The 24,362-nt window shown below is 38.5% G+C and overlaps 1 protein-coding gene across 1 annotated transcript; it reads left to right on the top strand.

The window, feature by feature from the left end:
- Nucleotides 1-13,215: 13,215 nt before the first annotated feature.
- Nucleotides 13,216-16,556, top strand: LOC112738219 (translation machinery-associated protein 22). The gene is made up of 7 exons (XM_025788567.2): nt 13,216-13,725; nt 13,884-13,973; nt 14,552-14,604; nt 14,726-14,807; nt 14,890-14,957; nt 15,047-15,130; nt 16,371-16,556. Exons 1-7 carry the CDS (start codon nt 13,578-13,580, stop codon nt 16,425-16,427), a joined length of 582 nt encoding a protein of 193 aa, XP_025644352.1. The 5' UTR covers nt 13,216-13,577; the 3' UTR covers nt 16,428-16,556.
- The last annotated feature ends 7,806 nt before the right edge of the window (nt 16,557-24,362 follow it).

Genomic DNA, 24,362 nt, shown 5'->3' with positions numbered 1-24,362 from the left:
AGGAGAGTACTTGGCTCTTATTCTGCCTCTACTGCGGATCTTTATGGAAAGAGCATTGTGGTGCCTCCTATAGCTGCGAACAACTTTGAGTTGAAGCCACAACTGGTTACCCTGATGCAACAAAACTGTCAGTATCATGGACTTCCTCATGAAGATCCAAACCAGTTTATATATGATTTTCTGCAGATTTGCGATACTGTGAAGACAAATGGAGTGAACCCAGAGGTGTACAAACTGATGCTCTTCCCGTTTGCTCTGAGGGATAAAGCAAAGCTATGGCTAGATTCCCAACCAAAGGAGAGTCTGAATACTTGGGAAAAGGTTGTTACAGAATTTCTCACTAAATTTTTCCCACTAAAAAAGCTGACTAAGCTTAGATTGGAGGTTCAGACTTTCAGGCAAAAGGAGGGTGAAACTCTTTATGAAGCTTGGGAGAGATACAAGCTGCTGACTAGGCAATGCCCTCCGGACATGTTCTCCAAATGGACCCAACTAGATATCTTTTATGAAGGTTTGGGTGAGATGTCCAAGATGAGCCTAGACACTTCTGCAGGCGGTTCACTGCACAAGAAGAAGACACTAAAGGAGACTATTCAGCTGATTGAATTGGTTGCAAGCAACCAATATTTATACTCATCTAACAGGAATCCTGTGAACTCTGAGACCCCTCAGAAGAGAAGCGTGTTGGAAGTAGAAGATGTTAATGCTCTTCTTGCTCAGAACAAGCTGATGTCTCAGCAAATAAATTTACTTACTCAACAGATGAGTGGCATGCAAGTCTCAGCTATCAACACCCAAAATCCACCACAGAAAGTCTCCTATGACATGGCAGGTAACTTTATGCAAAATGATAATTATCATTATGCTCAACCCTCTTCTGAACAGGTGAATTACATGGGAAGTGGTCCTAGGAATCCCAACAATGATCCATATTCTAAGACATACAACCAGGGATGGAGAAATCACCCAAATTTTGGATGGAGGGACCAACCTCAGAGACCTCAGAACTTCAACAATAGTTCTCAGGGCGGTTTCCAGCAGAACAATGATTTGGAAGCAATATTGACAGGTTTTAGACAGGAAACCAGAGCATCCATCAAGAACCTGGAGATTCAAATGGGTCAATTAGCTACAAAAGTCACTGAAATCGATCAGAGGACCACTAATAGCCTTCCTGGTAACACAATTCCAAATCCAAGAGAGGAATGCAAGGCTATCACTGTAATAAGTGAACAAGTGGCAAGTACGGAAGTACAAGTTATACAGGAAACCAGAGCCTCTATTAGAAACTTAGAGGTGCTAGTGGGCCAACTGAGCAAGCAAATATTTGAGAGGTCTGCAAGTACATTTCAAGAGGATACAGTGGTGAACCCAGGAGAAGATTGCAAGGCTATTCAATTGAGAAGTGGTAAAGTAGCTGGCTCTGAGACCAAGGCCAATGAAGAGCTAGTTGAAAAGGAAGCTCCAGAGGAGAAGAAGGGAGAAGTGGAGCACACCCCTCCAAAGCGTACAGACAACCCATTCCCAAACTCTCTTGACACTTATCCTACATTGCCAAAGGCTCCTGAGTACAAGCCTAAAATGCCATATCCTCAGAACTTCAAAAGGAGACCAAGGACAAACAGTTTTCAAAGTTATTGGAAGTCTTTAGAAAGTTGCAAATCAATATTCCTTTTGCTGAGATTTTGGAACAAATGCCCCTCTATGCCAAGTTCATGAAGGAGCTGTTGTCAAAGAAGAAGCCTTTAAAGGGAGATGAGACAGTGGTCCTGACTAAAGAATGCAGTGCCATCATTCAGAATAACTTACCAAAGAAGATGCCAGATCCAGGGAGCTTTCAAATTCCATGCACCATCGGGAGTACAACCTTTGAGAAAGCGTTATGTGATCTGGGAGCAAGCATCAATTTAATGCCCTTGTCTGTGATGAAGAAGCTGCAGATCCAAGAGGCACAACCCACAAAGATTGCATTACAGATGGTGGACAAATCTATGAAGCCTGCATACGGATTAGTGGAGAATATCTTGGTCAAAGTGGGTAAGTTCTTCCTCCCAGCAGATTTTGTGATTCTTGATACAGGGGAGGATGAGAATGCCTCTATAATTCTAGGAAGACCATTCTTAGCCACTGGAAGAGCTCTGATTGATGTAGAAGTGGGTGAATTAGTACTTAGAGTGCATAATGAGCAACTGGTCTTTCATGTCTTCAAAGATGTACATTCAACAGGTGAAGAAGAGAGGTGCATGCAGGCTGAGCTTATTGATCCAAACCTTCAAGAACCCCCTGATGATGCACAGCAGAATTTGCAACTCAAACCTCCTGTGGTGACAACCGATAAAATTCTGCCTAACATCAAACCTAAGTTTGGTGTTGGAACTGCATCATCCACCAAGGAGGAGGTCCCCAAAAAAAAAAATACCCAGAGGATGAAGAAACAAAAAGATCCCCACTGAAGGTTTCTCCCCAGGAATGAAGGTGGTGTTGACCAGCAATCCAGCATGGGTTTATACAGTAATCAGAATCCTCTCTCTGGAGCATATTGAGCTACGTTATGGAGACACAGGAAAGAAGTTCAAAGTAAGGGGTGAAGAGCTGAGCCCCTATGATCCTCCTCCTTAGAGAAGCTGACCGTCAAGCTAGTGACGATAAAGAAGCGCTTGTCGGGAGGCAACCCGATAATTTCGTATCCTTAGCTATTTTTCGTAGTAGTAGTTTTCTTAGTTATTTTATTTTTATTGAGTTCTTACTAATTTTCTGATCATGCAGCTATGTTCTTCCAGGAACCGAACACCTCAAGCTATATTTCAAAAAAAAAAAGGGGAGGCACACGACGCGCAAGCGTCATTGACGCGAACGCGTCAATCATGTGTGCGTAAAAAATAAAAATTGACAGAGAGTTGCGTGGGAGTAGCACTGGACTCATGCCTTTCGCACAAACGATCCCACGCGAACGCGTACCCCACGCGTTCGTGTCATTTGTGATTTTCGCCATTCACGCGGGCGCATCATCGACGCGAACGTGTGACCTGCAAATTCGATGTAAAAGAGCGTTTGGGCAGAGAGTTGTGCTGGCTTAGGGCAAGAAGTGTGCTAAAAGCACAAATTTGGTCACGCGGACGTGTGACTGACGCGTTCGCGTCAGTTGCACATACGACCATCCACGCGAGCGCGTGCATGACATGCACGCGTCGTATGAAAATTTGGTTCCCAAGCCATGCGAACAGAAAGTCACGTGGCTGGCTTCGTGCGAATCACACAAAACCCAAAGCACGTGGACGCGTGCCTGACGCTTGCACGTCATTATGAAAAAATCGCGACCCACGCGTATGCGTGCCGTACGCGAACGCGTCGCTTGCGCCGCCCATTTTTCTTTCTCTCTCTCCCAATCCTAATTCTCTCTTATTCTCTTATCCTTTTATTTTTCTTTCATCTTAATATTTGTCTCTTTTTATTTTCAGTTCTTCTTTGCTTGAGGACAAGCAAACCCTTAAGTTTGGTGTTGACGCTTCGCTTATAGGTTTTCTGTCTATTCTTATGGCACCAAAGGGAGGCGAATCATCTTCACAAAGGAGTACAACCTGAAAAATAAAACGTCCGCTAGGATAACTAAGGTGGTTGAGTTCCTTTCATTCTATATTCCTTCCCGCTTTTACTATATTATGTTCCGATTTTCTGCTATTTTGCTTTGTTTGCTGCATGATCCTTTATTAGTTAAAATCCTAGGGCTAGTTTAGTTTTCTCTTAATTGCTTAATTCTGAAAAGATGTCTCATGTATTACTCACTAAGCTTGAAAAAAAATTACAGGAGTGATATAGTGCATGAAAAAGGGGGTCTATATTGAAGAATAGTCTTATTTACTTAAATGTGGTGGTATTTTCTGTGATTCTGAATGCATGACATGAACAGTGCATATTTTTATAGTGAAGTTTATGAATGTTAAAATTGTTGGCTCTTGAAAGAATGATGAAAAAGAGAAATGTTATTGATAATCTGAAAAATCATAAAATTGATTCTTGAAGCAAGAAAAAGCAGTGAAAAACACAAAGCTTGCGGAAAGAAATAAAATAAAAAAAGCAAGCAGAAAAAGCCAATAACCCTTTAAACTAAAAGGCAAAGGGTAAAAAGGATCCAAGGCTTTGAGCATTAATGGATAGGAGGGCCCAAAGGAATAAAATCCTGGCCTAAGCGGCTAAATCAAGCTGTCCCTAACCATGTACTTGTGGCGTGAAGGTGTCAAGTGAAAAGCTTGAGACTGAGCGGTTAAAGTCGTGATCCAAAGCAAAAAGAGTGTGCTTAAGAACTCTGGGCACCTCTAACTAGGGACTCTAGCAAAGCTGAGTCACAATCTGAAAAGGTTCACCTAGTTATGTGTCTGTGGCATTTATGTATCCGGTGGTAATAATGGAAAACAAAATGCTTAGGGTCACAGCCAAGACTCATAAAGTAGCTGTGTTCAAGAATCAACATACTGAACTAGGAGAATCAATAACACTATCTGAATTCTGAGTTCCTATGGATGCCAATCATTCTGAACTTCAAAGGATAAAGTGAGATGCCAAAACTGTTCAGGATTGCAGTTGTAAACCCCACTATAAGAGAAGACATGGGCTTAATCGAACTCTCATTCTCATGCAAATTCACATCCTAAGCTTATATTAGTTTTGGTTGCTTGAGGACAAGCAACCGTTTAAGTTTGGTGTTGTGATGCGTGAGCATCTTTCCTATCTTTTCCTAGTGAATTTGCATATAATTTGTTGAGTTTAATTAAGAATTAATTATATTTTAGCCACTATGGATGCTATTTTGAGTTTTGTGCAATTTTATTTAATTTAGGTAGCATTCGGATGGATTTGATGAAGTTTCTGTAGAGAAAGAGCAGAAGCCAAGGAGATGACCAGCGAATACCGACGCGGACGCATGGCTCACGCAACCGCGCAGAATGGAGGAAATCGCAATGACGCGATCGCGTGCCTGACACGAATGGGTGGACTGGAATCTGCACAAATGACGCGAACGCGTGGACGACGCGGACGCGTCACATGAGCGATCTGCAGAATTGACAGAAAACGTTGGGGGCAATTTCTGGGCTGTTTTAACTCAGTTTTCAGCCCAGAAAACACAGATTAGAAGCTGCAGAATGGACAAATCAAGTGGTCTCCACCCATCAGTTGAAGACTTGTTAATTAATTTGAATTTAAATTCAAATCTTAAATTAAGAAAAGATATTATTTTAAGTTTAATTTTAAATATTAGATTTTAAATTTATTAGGATTAGTTATAAAAAGAGATCTGATGCCATCAGATTGGAACGCTGTACATTTTACCAGAATCCTAGTTTTCTTCTCTGAACTATGAGCAACTAATCCTTCATTGTTAAGGTTAGGAGCTCTGTCTATTTCTATGGATTAATTTTATTGCTTTTTCTATTTTAATTCATGTATGGATTTATAATTTAAGAATTGTTTTCGCTCTTTATCTTATGAATTTGGGTGGAACAGAAGTATGACACTCTTTCTAATTGATTTCTTGTAAAACTTGGAAAAGCTCTTTACTTGAATAACAGTTTGAAAACAATTTCTCCTAAATTTTAATTATCTGAATTTAACAGAATACGTGACATATAATCCTTTTACTTCTTGGATAATTAGAGTTTTTGTGGCATATAAACTAGAAATTGATTATCACACTCTAATTGGAATTAATTGACTAAGGAATTGGCAGTTAATGAATTTTAGAGGAGACTAGGAAGGTCTAAGGAATTAGGGTCTAGTCACATACAGTTTGCCATAAATTAAATCCTGCATAATTAAATTAGTTAGTAAGAAAAGTTAATCCGGAAAAATAGATAACTCTGAAACGTTAACTATTTTCTCCATATTTTCTTCCCAATTTATTTACTTTACTATTTTAATTTCTGCACAATTTAATATTCAAATACTCTTTTCTGTTTGTCTAACTAATCCTATCAAACACTATTGTTGCTTAATCCATCAATCCTCGTGGGATCGACCCTTACTCACGTAAGGTATTACTTGGTACGACCCGGTGCACTTGCCGGTTAGTAAGTGTGGTTAGAAATTCCGCACCACCTGTCCCACGTGTCAGTTAAACTGCCAGACCTAAAGCATCTGGTAACTAATCCAAATATTGTCTCTCTGTTGCACATCTCCAATGGAAATTATCATCGAGGAATCATATGAAACAAAGGAGAGTTCTTTTGCTTGGAGGTATAGACCGTGCCATAGAAACAACAGATAGTGTCGTCTGTAACACCCTCACCACCAGAATGTTACGCTTCCAGCTGCGCCACTCTGATAGCGAGGATATTATGACGACTTCTATATATAACTATAATATGTAGGAGCCTTTACCTGCAATTCTTATTAACTTTTCTTTGAAAAACCGGAAATATTTTTCTTTTATACATACATACATACATACATACATCACTACACTTTTACACTTACATGAATAATATATACGAGTGATACACAAATATATAATATAAATCTCAACTCTTATCCCTCTTTACAAAATGTAAAGAACGAAAACAAGGGCGAGGAAAAATATATAAGATAATAAAACAAATAAAACATGTATTTTCTAAACTTTCAAAACATTCCAAATTCATTAAAAATAAACAACCCCTACCTAACACAGCAGCAACAGTAGCAGTACTAGTAGCTCTAATGACTTCGAGCAGCAGCGATAGCCACAAATGCAGCATACAATTACGGTAACTTAACCCTAGGACATCAACACCTCAAAATTCTTAACAAACAATAACGGAATGCTAATGGTGAGGATTTCAGAATAAGAGTACTTACTGTAATCTAAAAAGGAACGACAGAGCAGAGCAGCAGTAGCTCCGACAGTGGTTCCGGCGACAACAGCGCCATACCTAGTGACCAATCACGGCGAAGCGGTCTTCTTCTCCTTCGGGGAGTTCCTCTTCTCTCTGTTCGTGCTCTGCTCGTTCTCCCCCTCATGCAGTGGCAACGGCGACAGAAGCTTTGCAGCATCGATCATGAGACGTGGGGGCTGCAACGGCGTTGTGGCGATAGGAACATGGCAGTGATGACGGGACACGACGGTGACAACAAAACGGCGATGCTGCCTTTCATGCGTGCTCTCTCTCCTCACGTTCTGTCTCGTCTGTCTCTCTCAACTCCTCTGCGGATATCTCCCTCTCCATTTTGTGCTCAACGGTGAGGTGTAGTGACAGCGGCGGCAGTCCTACCCTCCGCCGATGCCATCTTCTTACTCTTCTCCCTTTCTTTTTTTTCTTCCGTTCTCTCTTCCCCTTTTCTGGGCGTGGGTGTGTATGTGTGAAAGAAGAGTGACGACAGCTGAGTCTGAGTGTGAGTGTTAAGGTTAAGAGAGTTTTGATTTGGGAATTAGAGTTAGGTTAGGGTTTGTGTGGGAATTTGATAAAATCAGAAAATAGAGTAATAATTTAAAATAAAACATAATTCAATATATAATTATTTTTTAAAAATACTATTTATTTATAAACTCATTAATTAGTTTCAAATAGCTACTCAAATTTTTAAATTAGAAATAATCTAATTAATTTTCTTTTAGTTCATTAAAATTAAATTCAAAATCTCAATATTCAAATTAAACTATATAAAATTCTCATTTTTTTTATGTACTAAAACTTTAGATTTTAAATAAAAAATATCTAATTATCATAAAAATTATATAAATCCTAATTAATTTTAAACTCAAAATATCACAACTTTGATTTAATTAATTTTCATAAGAAAATTTTTTAAAAATAAAATCATAAATAAATATAATAAATCACCAATAACTCATTATCATAAAAATTTAATTTAAATACCTTTAATAAAGTAATTTTTATAATAAAAATCCCAATTTAATAAAATAAAACATAACTTATTCATAATTAAATTTTTCGAAAATAAGGGGTGTTATACCATGCCACTCAAAAGAGAATGCCTTCCCACACTACAATCAGAAAGTGAATTGAAGGGAATCCTCAACCTTTTATCCAATCCTCCCGACGTAACAAGAAAAGAAATTCTCAATCCCACTTGTCCACCGTAACACAAGAGAGAAAATTCTCAACGTCAACTTGTTTATCCGTAAGTGGAACAAAGCCACTGTCCTCACCGTGGGCGGGACGAACCACCATCCCACAACCTGAATAACGCAAGCGGGACAAAATTCACATCCTTGCCAATCAATAATCATCATCAATCAAAACCATTATCATCATCAAATTCATCATTAATCATAATTCTATATAATCATATTTATAACAAGAATAACTATCCTCGAGCCGTGAGCTGGATAAAACCACCGTCCTCACCATGGGCGGGACGAACCACCATCTCCACAACATTTATATCTCAAAAGAAGTTTTCAAAACTAATTTTAAAAAGTTAAGTTTAAGACTTCCCCAAAAGACTCGAAAATCATTTCATTTTACTAATCAAATTCAAATACTTTAAATTCACTAAAACTTCTCAAAACATAATTTTTTAATCAAAATTAACCAAACTTCAACACAAAATCTCTAGTTTTTTGAAAATAACACTAGTTTCTATCCTTCTTATTATTCAATTTTACTTAAACACCTATGAAAATTTTGGCAAAACCTCCTACAAAACTCGGACTTTTTCACCTTCAAGGGTTCTATACAAATCAAACAGTTTCTCAACATGTACCAATCAAACGTAATCAAGAATTCTAACAACTAATCATTTTCCAACAATCAGGAAACCAATCATAGTCCATAACCACAAACAATCCAAAACAGTTCAATTTAATCCATAAGACTTACATAATTACAAAAATATATTTTTTTACATCAATATCGATTTATAACAATTTTTTAAAATAAAAATAAATTTTAGAAAAATCTCCTACCTCAATCATGACACAATTATGCGGTAAACTCCTTTTTATTCTTATTTTGCAGCAGCAGCAGCAATTCTTGCTGTTTTTGCGACAGCAACATCATCGAAAACGGCTTATAGTTGCCGTTCTAGTAGTTTCGAGGACTCTCCGGAGCAGCGACACCACAAACGCAGTATGCAACTACAATAACTCAACCCTAAAAAGTTTTATTAAATTTAAGAAGATTTTATTAAATTTTTTTATAAAAATATAAAACTGTGTTTTGTAGTAAAAAATTAAAACATACTTTTTAAAAATCAAACAAAACTCACTCATAATCTGATTCCCTCAATTTAACTTAGTAAATCACAAAAAATTCTTGAATTATTAAGTCACCGAGAGAATTATCCTCCAAATTTAACAAAAAAAAATTGCCTTTGAAATATTTAAAAAAGAAATACTAAAAGATTATCAGAATTTATTATTTTTAGCTATAAGTTAGTAATTAATATTTAAAAGTATAAAATAAAGTATCTTGTTGGATTACTAGGCTAAAAAAACTAAACTAAAAGAATAGAATTAATGACTAAGTGATGACTAAAAATAATAAATTCTGATAGTTCTCTAATATTTTTTATTTAAAATATAATAAAAATATTCTCAAAATATTTTGAGATTCAACAAAAATAAAAAAGATTATAAGTGACAAATGACTTTTGAATTTAACAAACTGTTTGTGTACTCTATTTAAATATTTGCAAAAATACAAACCAAAATTTTATATATAATTTTTTTTATTTTCTAAAGTATTATTGGTTGTTAACAAAAACATCACAAAAAAATTTATTTGATTTATTAACCGTTGACAAAAAATTACAAAAAAAATCTATTTGATATAAAATTATTAAATTTTAAAAATATAGTTTAATGTTGAGTATTTTTGTCTTATTTTAAAATATTATGAGATCATTTCTTTTGTTAACAAATCTAGAAGATAATTTTGTTAGCCAGTTAATAATCCAATGGCAATTTTGTGGTTTGTTCCATCTTAATTTTGTGTAATAAATTAATAACTGGATTTGACTCTAAAACTATAAACTTTTAATACTTGTTTTTGCAGTTGATTAGCACAACATCCGCAGTAGTAATTTGGATAAATTCTGATTAATTGTGAAGCTGAATTTCCAGGTTCGAATCCTGGCTGCGGAAACATTTACTTTTTCATTTATTGGCAAGTCTTCCTCTTCTGCGCTATATAACAATTAACAACACAAAAACGTTGAATGGCTGCGTGACAAACCCAGATTTCCTCCCTATTATTAACCATACACAAAATTAGAAATTCCTTTTCATATTTAAAAAAAGTTGTATTTTCCATCCTGCATATAAATGAACATGTGTTACAACAAGTACAATGATGAATAAAATTCGGAAGTGACTTGGCTCAAGGAATTGCTTGCTGATGACGTCACTAACCAATTAACATGAGCTAACTTGTTGTCTGGTGTGCCACCACCAATGTGTCGCCATGGGATCGGTGGAGATTTCAAAGCAACTCATATCATATTACTAAATTAGTTCTTTAGCAACATATGCCACTGTTGGGTTCTGAGGGAAGAATTGGTCCTTCCACTGCCCAGGGGAGCACCTCCAACAACACAGGATACATACCAATGATTGTTCACCTTCTTCACTGCAAAGAAAACTAATTGAAATTCGGAATGCATAGGCATCATACATCAAAAAGCAATTTGGTTATAAAGAGGCATTTAATATCAATATGGTGACAACCAAGTCTGTATGCTTATATCAATAAAGTGATTGTTTAAACAACAATCACTTTTTTTTTGGGATAAGTGTTTAAACAACAATCTAACGTTGTAAAAGAATATATACTTCTTTTGAAAGAGATCCAACCTTAATCCACTTATTGAGTGGCTTGAGAGTAATCCTGGTTTGTTTTGGACTTTGATATCTATCTCTACTTATTGGGCTTGAAAGAATGAAAAAATTGCAAAAGAAAAAAAAAAAAAAACCCTTAAAGTTCAAGCACACTAAATCACTAATATAAGAATTTAGATTCTCTAAAATTTGAATTTTTATTTTAGAGGGTAAAGTGTTATCTCTCACATTTGAATGTTTTTTTTTTTATATTTTTTCTTGGTCTCACCTATAAAATAAATGATAAAAGATCACATTTTACTATCCAAAGTGAAATTCAAACTTTAAAAAATCCAAATCCTAATATAAAGCTAGTCATGATCTAAATTGTTTAGATCCCACAAAGAAATTAGAGTATATGATAACCTATGTTTTTAGAAACAAAATTTTCTTAATTATTGTTGTTTAATTCTTTTTAATAGATGATTATTTTTAGACAAAATAAGATTTTAAGAATAAATAATTATTTTAAGACGGAGAGAGTATAATCCTTAAAATACAAATTCTTATAAAAAGGAGATTATAAATATTATATATTCTTCAGAAAGTCTCAACACATGTTTATACAATAAATATAATATACAAAAATGTATTCAATTTTTAAAACATTTATTATATAGTTTTTTAATTACTATGCACATGATTGTGGTAACATCATCAAATAACTTTTGAATGTCTTTCACGAATATGACATTTTTTTAGGTAGGTCTAATTTCAAACTCATACATTATCGTTACAATATTATTTGTTACATGTAAATGCGGGTTCTAAAAGCCGGACTGGATCAGTCGATTCAATTAGATTAACCGAAAATCGACCATTTAATCGATTCGATTGATTTTAAAACCGCTTTACAAAAAATCAGTTAAAAAACTGGTTGAACTGGTGAATTAGACGAATCGACCGAGTTTTTTAATGTTCCGATTTTGTCATATAGCCCATAAACGGCATCATTTTGATGCCAAGAAAGAAAAAAAAAAATCCCACTAACATATCCCACTAACCCACTTCCCTCACCCTCACTTACGAATGCCCCCCTTATCCCTCTTCCTTCCAACCCTAATTTCCATTGCATCTCCAATGAGCAGAAGGAACTCCACCTCCCTAGTCCCTCTCCCTTGCCACCCTTGCCACCCTTGCCACCTTTGCGGTTCAAACCTTCTATTGGTGTCATCGTCTAGTTGTTGTTGTCGTTGGTTAAGAAGTGATTCGATTCGACAGACGCAGAAAAAGCAAAACTACCAACTATGACTACTACTACCACCACCTTCTTCATTCTCGTAATTATCATTTCTATCTCTATTATTTCTATTATGTAACCATATTTTATCACCACTGTTATCTCCTCTATTGTCATAATCACTAATATAAATACATCAACATTAATGTTATCTTATTTTATTTCTTGTTCGATGCTATTTTTTCCTTTAAAAGATTTTCGCACTTGTTTTACTCAAATTTTGTTAATGTTTAAAAGCAAATGTGGGTATTTCAATGTCGCAATTGTAACGTCAATAGAAATTAAAAGGAATAAAATTAGAAAATAAACAAATAAATATAAGGTGTTGGAGGTAAAGTAAATTGTAGAAATTAAAATAAATAGGAAATTAAAGAAAGGATGAAGAAGGAAAGCTAAATGTAAAAGAGAAGAATACGTAAAAGTAGAGAAATTTTATTAATAAAAACTGGAAAGAAGCAAATTGCAAGTGTTTGAGTTCAGATAAATTATTTAAGATTCCCAATTTTTACTCTGTGATACCAAGGGGGCTGAAAGCGTTTTAGGTTTCTAAGTGTTTTTCAAAAAAACTAAATTTTCTGCAATGTTTGCTTAAAACTCTATATATAGACTAAACTAATGCCTAATTGACAATTATTTCTATAATATTTTCGCCAGTTTTTTTTTTTCTAAACTTGAATTAACTGTTTTCGTTCTAATTTTCTTAACAACTGTTTTGCACTTTACTTTGACGCTATGTGTTGATAGCTATTCTCGAACATAGCATGTCCATAATTTATGTCTAACTTAAATTTTGAATAAAAATGACTTCTTTTGATAGTATCAATTAAAACCTTTTTTTAATGTATTGATACGGACTTCATAAATTGATAATAATATCTTATATTTATTTATTTAAAACATTTTTTTAAATACTAATGTTTTTTGCCTAATAATACTGCAATTATTTTTTTCTGCGACATCATTTTTAATAATGGTCTTTTTCTACTTAACCATCATCAATAAGATTTTTTTAAAAAAATAAATTTATTAATAATTTGTGGGAGTTTAAAACTCCTATAAAAATTCCACAAAATTAATTTTTGTTATTATTTAATAAATTCTTTAACAAAAAAGTTGCGTTATCCTAACAAAAAATTATTAAATACCGAAATATCTTTTTTTTTTTGGGGACAAAGAACATCTTATACTTCGTGAGATTGAAGTCTTTAAATTTAATCATTTATTAGTACTCTTCTTGCAACACAAATGTTAGCCAGTTTGGCTGTGGCCTGTGGGTTCTCGAAACGACGACGTCTGCTTATTACAGTTAGCAAAAAGCCCTTGCGGTTCTAGAGTATTGAGATTTGATCAGGCATTGCCTTTTCGAAGAGCTGCGTCACCATAACGCACCGTTTCATTCCTCTTCCTCACTCAGTCCCTATTCCTCCTCCTCTTCTTTTCTTTCCTCCCTGAACTCCGCACAGTACAATCACGCGAACCACATAAGAAGGGTTTCTGGTTTCGTTGCTCCGCACAACACAATCAACAATGGCAGACAAACCCCAACCGGTTCGGGTAGTGTACTGCCCCGTGTGCTCTATGCCACCCGAATACTGCGAATTCGGACCCGATTTCGAAAAATGCAAACCCTGGTTGATCCAAAACTTCCCTGACCTATATCCCGATCTTCTCAAAGGTAATCAATCTTTCCAATTTTTAAATTTTTATTTTATTTTTTCCTGAACAGCAGTTACAATTCAAATTTCCCAATATATTCACTGTGAATTGATTTATTTTCAATTTGAAACCTAACTCCTTCGAATTTGTTTGTTCATTTTAATTTTGACGGCGCAGAAACGAATGAAAGGGATGCTGATAAAGTTGCTGATAAGCTTCAAGGTACCGGTATATCTTCGGGGTCTAGTGATGGAGCTGCTACCTCAGGTTTTCTTCTTTTTTGTTTTTTCTTTTCCCCTTCGCTTATTTATTTATATATCTATTTTGCTGCATTGCTATTTGATGTTGAAGATTAGAGTTGTGATTAGTGTTTTTATTTCTGAGAAATGGTTATTAGTTCTGGCAAGCAAATGCAATGGTTACTTGTGTTTCGTTTCACTTATTTTGGGTATTGTTTTGATTGGAACAACACTCATATTTTCATTGTGTACATTTGTCTAGATATGAGTATTATTATGTCGCGGAATTCCATTTCATTTTCTTTTTTCAAATGAAGAACAAAAGTGTACATGGAATTAAGGCCCCCTCCCCACCCCCACCCTTCTTTTTGTATTTTTGCCTGGTAGTTTTCTTCTTATGAAATGCAATTCATAAAGTCAACATTCTAGAAGTTTCAGACCTGACATGTCAGTGAATTGAATATTTTGCTTTGCTTACCATCATATTCATTTCAGTTTCGTTATTTCACGAGTTTGATAAATTGGATGTTGTTCTTGTACTGCTTCCCAATTGGTTATAGCCAAAGCATTTTGAAGTCCTGCTGATGTTATATTGTTATGATTTAGCACCAAAGCAAGAAGAGGTCAAGCGTCTTCCTGGTGGGAAGATAAAGAAAAAGGCATGTCTTGGAATTTTTTTTCGCTCTCAAATAAAAGATTCTCATCAATCATCACCATCATTTATACTAAATGCCATCATTCCAATCATTTGATATGTTCTTAATTTGCATTGTTTTACAGGAGAAGCAAGAGGTTGTTATTGAGAAAGTCATTCGTAACAAACGAAAATGTATCACGACTGTGAAAGGACTAGAACTTTTTGGTAAGCTGTAACTTCATTATCTCAAGACACTCATTAACAGATGCTATTAATATTTAAGTCATTCTATTTTATTGCATCCCAGGTGTCAAGCTTAGTGATGCTTCAAAGAAACTTGGTAAAAAGTTTGCTACAGGAGCTTCTGTTGTAAAGGTGAATAACTATTAGCTTTTAGGTGGTGGTCATAGTTGTCTAATAGATGTAATTGATATCTTATACTACTGTGGATTCATTGGTGTCAGGGTCCAACTGAGAAAGACCAAATTGATGTTCAAGGGGATATATCTTATGACATTGTGGAGTTCATTACAGATACATGGCCTGATGTAAGTGACTTTGATTTCCAATTTGCTATTTAGTTCTGATTTAGTATGTTGAAATATAAAGGGTAGCACAAGTATCTTGCTAAAGCAGGGTCCGGTAAAGGGCCGTATCTAAAGGCTGTAATGTAGGTAGCCTAACCAATAAAATTTACTGTTATCATGATTTAGTCATAGTGTCTGTTATCAAATTGTCATTAATTTGTGAAGAGAGGGTACTTGCTATTGGATGTTTTAATGTCGCTATAGGAATGCATAATAAAGAAAGTTTGTCTCAAAGTGTTAATGTGTTGTACGCCAACCTATGTGATTTATGGAACACTTCATTTACAAACGGTACAACTTTTGAATGGAGCAAAGACATTTTACTTGTTTCTTTTATTATAACTTGTAACATTTGTTTATTTTCTTTTAGTCATCTAATTATCTTGATAAGTTGGACCAATGGATTTATTAGTATTAACAATCCTGTGTAATGTTGATGCATAACTACTTAGCAAATACAATGGTCTTCCCCAAAAAAGTGTTTTACATTTTTTTATTGGGTAAAGAATACTTTTTGTCATGAATGTTTTCAAAAAGTTTCAAAACTACACGACGTTAATTTGATCCAATTTTGTCTCTATCAATTAAAACAAGTTTCAAGTTTACCCCTATCGAACAGTCCACAGTTAGTCAACTTTTTTTTTTTTTTTGCCTCCAAACCCTGCCCTTCCTATGATCCTCCCCTTCTCTCTCGCAGACCTTCCTTTTCTCTTCCCAAACTCAGCAGTAGCAACACCGCTCCCTCTACAAGTTGTAACCATCACCGCCACTGCCTCTACCGCCACCCCTCCTCGGCTCCTTCACAAACCAACTTGTGAGAAAAATAAAGTGATCATATAACTTTCTAAAGCAAATATAATTGTGTGAAGCTTATATTATGAATAACTGTAAAAATTATAGGGGATGTCATTCTATTTCCTTCCCTTTGTCTTAAATAGGTAAATTGGGAGTTCACTAACTTCTTGCAGTCCTCATGAAATTATGACAAGATAACAAATGTGAAGCAATGCTACAAATATGCTGGAAAATATGGATCTATAACTAAAACAGAAAGTTTTGATCAAGTGGGTTGTCTTTTGCAGTTGATAACTTTTGTTTTCGGTACAGGATTCGTACTGTCACCGATTCTTGATAACTGAGTTTCCTTTATCCCAATCTTTTGGAACTTCTTTATGATGGAAAACTAATCTTCCTCTTGCAGGTCCCAGAAAGTGCAATTTACTTCATAGAGGATGGAAAGAAGGTTCCAGCTGCTTGATATTGGAATCCTGCATTAATATACTTTGGGCTGATGGCCAGACTTAGCTATATTTCTGTAATTTTGAAGTAAAGGGCTGATAAACTTTGTATCTCATCTTTTGGCAACATGTTTTTAGGTCTTTAACTATTACTGTAGTGTGGCATGATCCCTGATGATGGGCATCAGCGTATGTATTTACGGTAAAACTATTCCTGAGTTAATAGTTTGCGTATATACTTATTATATATAGAAGCAAAAGGAAGAAAAGCTTCGTTTGCTTCGTTTTTGTACTTGCATGAAGGTTTTAGCTATTTAATGGAAGCTGAGGATTTATTTTGCAAAAAAAAAAATTGTCTCACATGTATTGCAATATTCAATTATAAAATCCAACTCTAACCTGGGATTTTTCTTAAATAAATAAAAAAAATATTTACGAAAATATGTAATTTGTAGCTTTTTTTATTGATTTACACTCTATTACTTATCTCGTTTATTGGACATGATACGACGTGCATGTATGACATTTGCACACGTGTGTATTGTGTTTATCTCGTTTATAGTGTAAATAAGATATACACAATGCTATTTCATTTACATTGTAAACAAGACAAGTAAGAAGGACGCATATATATAGAACTCGTTTACAGGGTGACTTGAAGTCATTTTTCATTCATTTCTTCTAGTTTTCTTCTAGCCTTTTCTAATCATATTGTCGAGGTACTTGGAGATTATGGGGCGCGCAGATGCATGGGATGAGGATATCAACCGTCTGAATGCGATGTAGCATATCGTTGGGACAATTGATTTCCATGTTAGTATTGTTATATTGTTATTTTCATGTTTAAGTTAAATAAGCGCATATATCTATAGTGGTGGTTAGGGTACTGTTCATACCCTGACCCAATAAATAGGGCCCAAGATCCAAGCAAAGAAGCCCAACCCAAAGGGTTGGCCCTCCCCCAGTACCAGCCTTCATCCCAAGAAGTCGGTACTGAACACGACATGCTCCAAAGAAGTCGGATACGAGGGTTAGCTGGCAGATAACACTTATTCGAATGAGTAACTGCCCCTAGAAACTCTCTAACCACTTCATAGAGCCATATCTTAACCTCCCTAAGATATGGGAACGGTTATCCACCTAAAAAGGTGGCACTACTTCAGCGGTGGTTATTGGTTCACCACTATAAATACACTGACACCATTCAGGTATCTCTAAGTTCCAATACTCTCTAACCTGCTCACACTCTTGCTAACTTAGGCATCGGAGTGTCTTTGCAGGTACCACCCCCCATTCTCTCTCACGTACAAGTCGGACGGAGGAACACCGAGTACCAGGTCCACTCGAAAGCCACCTCCTTCATACGTTTGGGCCAACCAACGTCATCCGGCCCATTAATCTCCGGTTACCCACCGTAACATTGGCGCCGTTGCCGGGGAACCGAGAGATCAACCAGTGATGGCGGATAGATCCCCTGAAGAGGGTCATGTGGAGACTGATTCTGAACAAGAACATTGGAAACAATGAGGCAGACCAGACCCTTCACCAGGAAGCCAATGACCAACACCGGGAAGGCACCTCCGGAATCAAAAACCCGAAGGTGAATTCCTCGGAGGGGCGCGAATCAGAAAAAGAAGGACCATCCCACGCAATTGAGCTTATGGGATTAATCCACAGTCGCCTCGAGCAGCTAGACCAGGAACGGGAACGACAAAAGGAAACCGAAAAGAACCTGAAAGAGGAGATGGAGCGACGAAAAGAGTTAGAAAAAAAACTCTTAAAGTTAGAATCCTCCCTCAAAGGCCAGAACTCCCACGACGGTAGAGAAGATTCTCCCTTAGGGGAGAAAGATCCTTTCAGCGAGGACATAATGAGGGCAAAAGTTCCGAGAAACTTTAGAAGCCCCGATATGGACCTCTACGACGGAACCCCCGACCCAAAGCATCATCTGAGCAATTTTAAAAGTCGGATGTATCTGGCTGACGCTTCTGACGCTACGCGATGCAAAGCTTTTCCGACAACCTTGTCGAAAACAGCGATGAAGTGGTTCGACGGCCTCCCTCCGAGGTCAATTACCAGTTTTGAAGACCTCTCCAGAAAGTTCTTGATGAGGTTCTCCATCCAGAAAGACAAAGTAAAACATGCACCAAGTCTCCTGGGAATAAAACAGGAGGTCGGGGAGTCCTTACGGGCCTATATGGAAAGGTTTAACAAAGCATGTTTGGAGATTCAAGACCTGCCCACCGAAGCAGTCATCATGGGGCTAGTCAATGGTCTTAGAGAAGGTCCCTTCTCACAGTCCATATCAAAAAGACACCCCGCCTCTTTAAGTGATGTACAGGAAAGAGCGGAAAAGTACATCAATATGGAAGAGAACGCTAGGCTAAGAGACCCGAGTTTGCGACCCGGTCACCCTCCCTCAACGAAAGAGAGGGAGAGGGAAGCTAAGAAGAAGGAAGAACTCGGCCTCGATAGGCCAAGAAAATACCACTCTTATACTCCACTGAAAATTCCTGTAGTAGATGTATACAGAGAAATTTGCAATACCGAAAGGCTGCCTCCCCCCAGACCCATTAAAAATAAAAAAGGGGGAGCCGCGGTGATTACTGTGAGTACCATAAGATATATGGGCACTCCACAAACGACTGTTACGACCTTAAAAATGTGATAGAAAAGCTGGCCAGAGAAGGTCGGCTTGACAGATATCTCATAGAAAGGTCGGACGGTCATGGAAAAAGAAAGCGAGAAGATACGGATAGAAGAGACCCACCACCACAAACTCCGGAGAGACATATCCATATGATTTCAGGAGGGTTTGCGGGAGGGGGACTCACAAAATCCTCTCGTAAAAGACATCTCAAGAGAGTTTACCAGGTCGAAGAGGGGTCCTCCGACCTTCCGACCATTTCATTCACAAAGGAAGACGGGCGAGGAGTAATCTCGGGGCACGATGACCCAGTGGTAATTACCATGATCCTGGCAAATGTCCATCTACACAGAACACTAGTAGACCAAGGAAGCTCAGCAGACATCCTCTTTAAGCCCGCTTTCGACAAACTAGGTTTAGATGAGAAAGAGTTAAGAGCCTACCCCGACACCTTGTACGGATTAGGTGACACGCCAATAAAGCCACTATGATTTTTGCCCCTCCACACCACCTTTGGAAAGGGGGAAAAATCAAAGACTCTGAGTATAGACTTCATAGTCATCGACGTGGGATCGGCCTATAATGCTTTAATCGGCAGAGCTACCCTTAACCGACTCGGAGCGGTGGTATCGACACCCCACCTCTGCATGAAGTTCCCGACCTCGTCGGGGATAGCAACGGTGAGGGGAGATCAGAAGCTGGCAAGGAAATGCTACAATGAAAGCCTAAACCTGAGAGGAAAATGCAAAGAAGTTCACACAATAGAACTCGGGGGAGCAAGGGTTAAAGAAGAGCTGCGACCACAGCCCGGGGGAAAAACTGAGGAGATTCAGGTCGGCAAAGAGGAAGGAAAAAACACTCACATAGGAGCCAACCTAGGGGAAACCCTAAGACAAGGGTTGATTAAGCTCCTAAGAGATAACTCAGATCTCTTCGCCTGGAAGGCCTCCGACATGCCTGGGATAGATCCCGAGCTCATGTCTCACAAGCTCTCGGTCTACTCAGGGTCCCGACCTGTGCAACAAAGAAGACGCAAGCTCGGCCCAGAGCGAGCCCTAGTAGTAGAAGAGCAAGTGCAGGCGCTCCTAGAAGCCGGTTTCATCAGAGAAGTCAAATATCCAACATGGCTAGCCAATGTAGTGCTAGTCAAAAAACAAAATGGTAAATGGAGAATGTGCGTCGACTACACCGACTTAAATAAGGCATGTCCCAAGGATCCTTATCCACTACCAAGTATTGACGCCCTAGTGGACTCTAGCTCGGGGTATCAATACCTGTCATTCATGGACGCCTACTCAGGGTATAACCAAATCCCGATGTATGAACCAGACCAGGAAAAAACATCATTCATCACGCCCAGAGCCAACTATTGCTACGTGGTCATGCCATTTGGATTGAAAAATGCAGGGGCCACATATCAGAGGCTGATGAATAAGGTGTTTGCCCCCCACTTAGGGAACTTAATGGAAGCATATGTCGACGATATGTTGGTAAAAACCAAGGAGGAAGTCGACCTCCTATCCGACCTCTCACAAGTCTTTGACACCATAAGGTTGCACGGGATGAGACTAAATCCTGCAAAGTGCGCCTTCGCAGTGGAGGCAGGAAAATTTCTAGGATTCATGCTAACACAAAGAGGGATCGAAGCCAATCCCGACAAGTGTAGAGCTATCCTAGAGATGAAAAGCCCGACTTGTTTGAGAGAGGTCCAACAGCTGAACGGCCGACTAGCAGCTCTCTCCATATTTTTGGCAGGATCAGCATTAAGATCCCTTCCACTGTTCTCCCTACTGAAAAAGGGGCACCAGTTTGAGTGGACTCCCGAATGCGAGGAGGCGTTCCAGGAGTTCAAAAAGTTTTTGAGCCAACCTCCTATCTTGACCCGACCTATAGCCAGAAAAGACCTCGTCCTATACCTATCCGTGGCAGACAAGGCTGTCTCGGCAGCCTTGATGAGAGAAGACGAGGTCAGTCAACACCCAATCTATTTCATCAGTAAAGTTCTACAGGGCCCTGAGCTAAGGTATCACAAATTAGAAAAGTTTGCCTACTCCTTAGTAATAGCCTCCCGAAGGCTACGGCCTTACTTTCAGGCTCACACAATAAGAGTCCGCACGAACCAACCCATGAAGCAAATCCTCCAAAAGACGGATATTGCAGGAAGAATGGTCCAATGGGCAATAGAGCTCTCCGAGTTCGACTTGAAGTACGAAACTCGGACGGCGATTAAAGCCCAGTGCCTCGCCGACTTCGTTGCAGAATATGCAGGGGATCAAGAGGATAAACCAACTACATGGGAACTCTATGTAGATGGATCCTCCAATAAAACAGGAAGCGGCGCAGGCATAATATTGGTAGATGAAAGGGGAACCCAGATAGAGGTTTCCCTCAAGTTTGAATTCCCAGCTTCAAATAATCAGGCAGAATACGAAGCCTTGACCGCAGGATTGAAGCTGGCAGAAGAAGTCGGTGCTATGAAGGTGATGGTATACAGCGACTCCCAAGTGGTGACCTCCCAAATAAGTGGGGAATATCAGGCAAAGGACCCAAATATGAAAAGGTACTTGGAAAAAGCTTCGGAGCTCCTGGGGCGCTTTGCAGAAACCGAGGTGAAACACATAACTCGGAATCTAAACAGCAGAGCAGACGCCCTATCCAAGCTAGCAAGTACCAAGCCGGGAGGAAATAACAGAAGCCTGATTCAAGAGACTCTCCAGGAACCTTCAGTGGTAAAAACGGAAGACACACTAGAAGTCTTTGAAGTGGTCAGATTAAACCTCGGATGGATGAACCCCTTAGTCGAATACCTAAAATTCGACATCCTCCCCAAGGAGGAAAAAGAAGCCCAGAAAATCCGAAGGGAAGCACAACACTATACCTTGGTGAAAAATGTTCTCTATAGAAGGGGGATATCAACACCATTGTTAAAGTGTGTACCGACCTCAAGAGCCACCGAGGTGTTGGAGGAGGTACATAGCGGAATCTGCGGGAACCATCTCGGAGCCAGGTCATTGGCCAGGAAAGTGATCCGAGCTGGATTCTACTGGCCAACCTTACAGAAAGATGCCACAGAATTTGTGAAAAAGTGCCAGCCATGTCAGATGCATGCAAATTTCCACGTGGCTCCCCCAGAAGAGCTCATTAGTATCACTTCTCCATGGCCCTTTGCAAAATGGGGAATGGATTTGTTAGGTCCTTTTCCCCAGGCGCCAGGACAAGTTAAATACCTAATAGTGGGAATAGATTATTTCACAAAGTGGATAGAAAAGCAGAACCACTGGCCACCATCACTGCACAAAGAAGTCGGAGGTTCCTCTACAAAAATATAATCACAAGGTATGGGATACCTTATTCCATTACCACAGATAACGGAACCCAGTTCACCGACTCCACCTTCAGAAGCCTAGTAGCCAGTATGAACATCAAACACCAGTTCACCTCAGTGGAACACCCACAAGCCAATGGGCAAGTCGAAGCAGCCAACAAAGTCATACTGGCAGGGCTGAAGAAAAGGTTACAAGATGCGAAAGGAGCTTGGGCCGAAGAGCTCCAACAAGTACTATGGGCTTACAGAACAACCCCCCAATCCGCCACTGGAGAAACACCCTTCCGACTAGTCTATGGCGTAGAAGCCATGATCCCAATAGAGGTCAATGAGCAAAGCCCAAGAGTGATTTTCCACGACGAGATCAGGAATATACAGGGGCACAAAGAAGAGCTCGACTTGCTCCCTGAAGTCCGAGAAGAAGCTCAGATAAGAGAAGCAGCGTTGAAACAAAGGATGACTACAAGGTACAACAAAAAAGTCATTCGAAGGAGTTTCACCCCTGACGACTTAGTCTTAATCAGAAACGACATTGGAGTCAACAAATCGGGGGAGGGAAAGCTCGCTGCTAATTGGAAAGGACCATACAAGGTCAAGGAGGTCTTAGGAAAGGGCTATTATAAGGTGACCGACTTAGGCGGCGCCGAGTTACCAAGATCATGGCATGCTTGTAATATGAAAAGGTACTACAGTTAAAAATGAACTCTACTCCCTGATGTACTCTTTTCCCAGCTTCATGATTTTTTCCCAGAATCAAAGGGTTTTTTTCTGGAGAAGGGTTTTTAACGAGGCATTATAGTAGGGACTAAGGGAAATAAATTATCAAAAGCCCTTAGTAGCAATAAGGTACCTCCTCAATTAGTAAAGATCTTTTTTATCTTAAATATCTCTTTTAAATTCCCTTTTTATTCTCTTTCTACGAAACGCGCCGATTTAAGCTCGACAAAACGTGAAAATCCCATGAACCGACCAGGATGGTCGTCAGGATAAAACGACGAGGTACAAGTCGGCGTAAAGAGGCTATAGAAGTCGATCATGATAAACTCGGAAGCAATCTGACTCATAAGTCGTAAAACAAAGCCGAGTAAAGTTAAAATGAATCGCAAAAGTAGCCTAAGCCACGAAAAACTCAATAAAACAAAATTGAGTACTAAGAATAACAAAAAGAGATAAGGAAAAACTAAGAAAAAATAGTAAGGCTGCCTTGAGAATCAAGGAAGTTCAGAAAAGCAGGCAAGCCCCAAAGAAAAGGTTTTTTCTAGAAAAGATCAAAGAGTCAAAAGAACCACGAACAGAAAAAGCATGAGCGCATAAGGTAACCCAAAACCCTTATCCAAAAAGGGCATTTATTTAACGCTAAATTAAACCCTTATTAAGAAAGGGCATCATAAATTGTTTTGTTTACGGCCTTAAAAGGCCAAAAATTGTTCAAACACCGACAAATAAATATAAAGAGTTTAAAAAGAGGGGCCCACAGGCCGGGCCCCAATAGCCAAAATCACTTTTTAAGAGGATCACCACCAGCAGAGTCAGGGGGAACGCCAGGAGCAGGAGTCGGAGAGGAAGTCGGAAGAATGGTAGAGGAACTCGGAGCGTCCTTAGAGCGAGGAGGGGACTCTATGATCCTCTGCCCCCGAGTCTTTAAATCAGACTCAGACTCCACCACGGGGACAGGAGGATCCACGATGGCACCATCAATAACAATCTTATCAGGGTCCAAAGGAGAAAGGTCCAAGTCAGGAGCAATAACTCCGACCTGTTCTTTGAAAATCCTCCAAGCCTCATCAGCACCATCCGCAATAGAGTCCTCCAACTCGGTATAGGCCTTCCGAGCATTCAGCAAGTCATTCTTTACAGACACAAGATCAGCAAATAAACTGTTGTAGCTGGCTTGCGCTGCTTTCCTCAAATCCATCTCCATGTTACATTGGGCTTGCAACTTCTTCCCCTTCTCCCGGAGGCTGTCTCTCTCCTCCTTCAGCT

This window comes from Arachis hypogaea, chromosome 13, assembly GCF_003086295.3.
Source record: "Arachis hypogaea cultivar Tifrunner chromosome 13, arahy.Tifrunner.gnm2.J5K5, whole genome shotgun sequence".
Classification (NCBI taxonomy): Eukaryota; Viridiplantae; Streptophyta; class Magnoliopsida; order Fabales; family Fabaceae; genus Arachis; species Arachis hypogaea.
The sequence above is the reverse complement of the archived record's forward strand: the minus strand, read 5'-3'. Positions and strand labels throughout refer to the sequence as shown.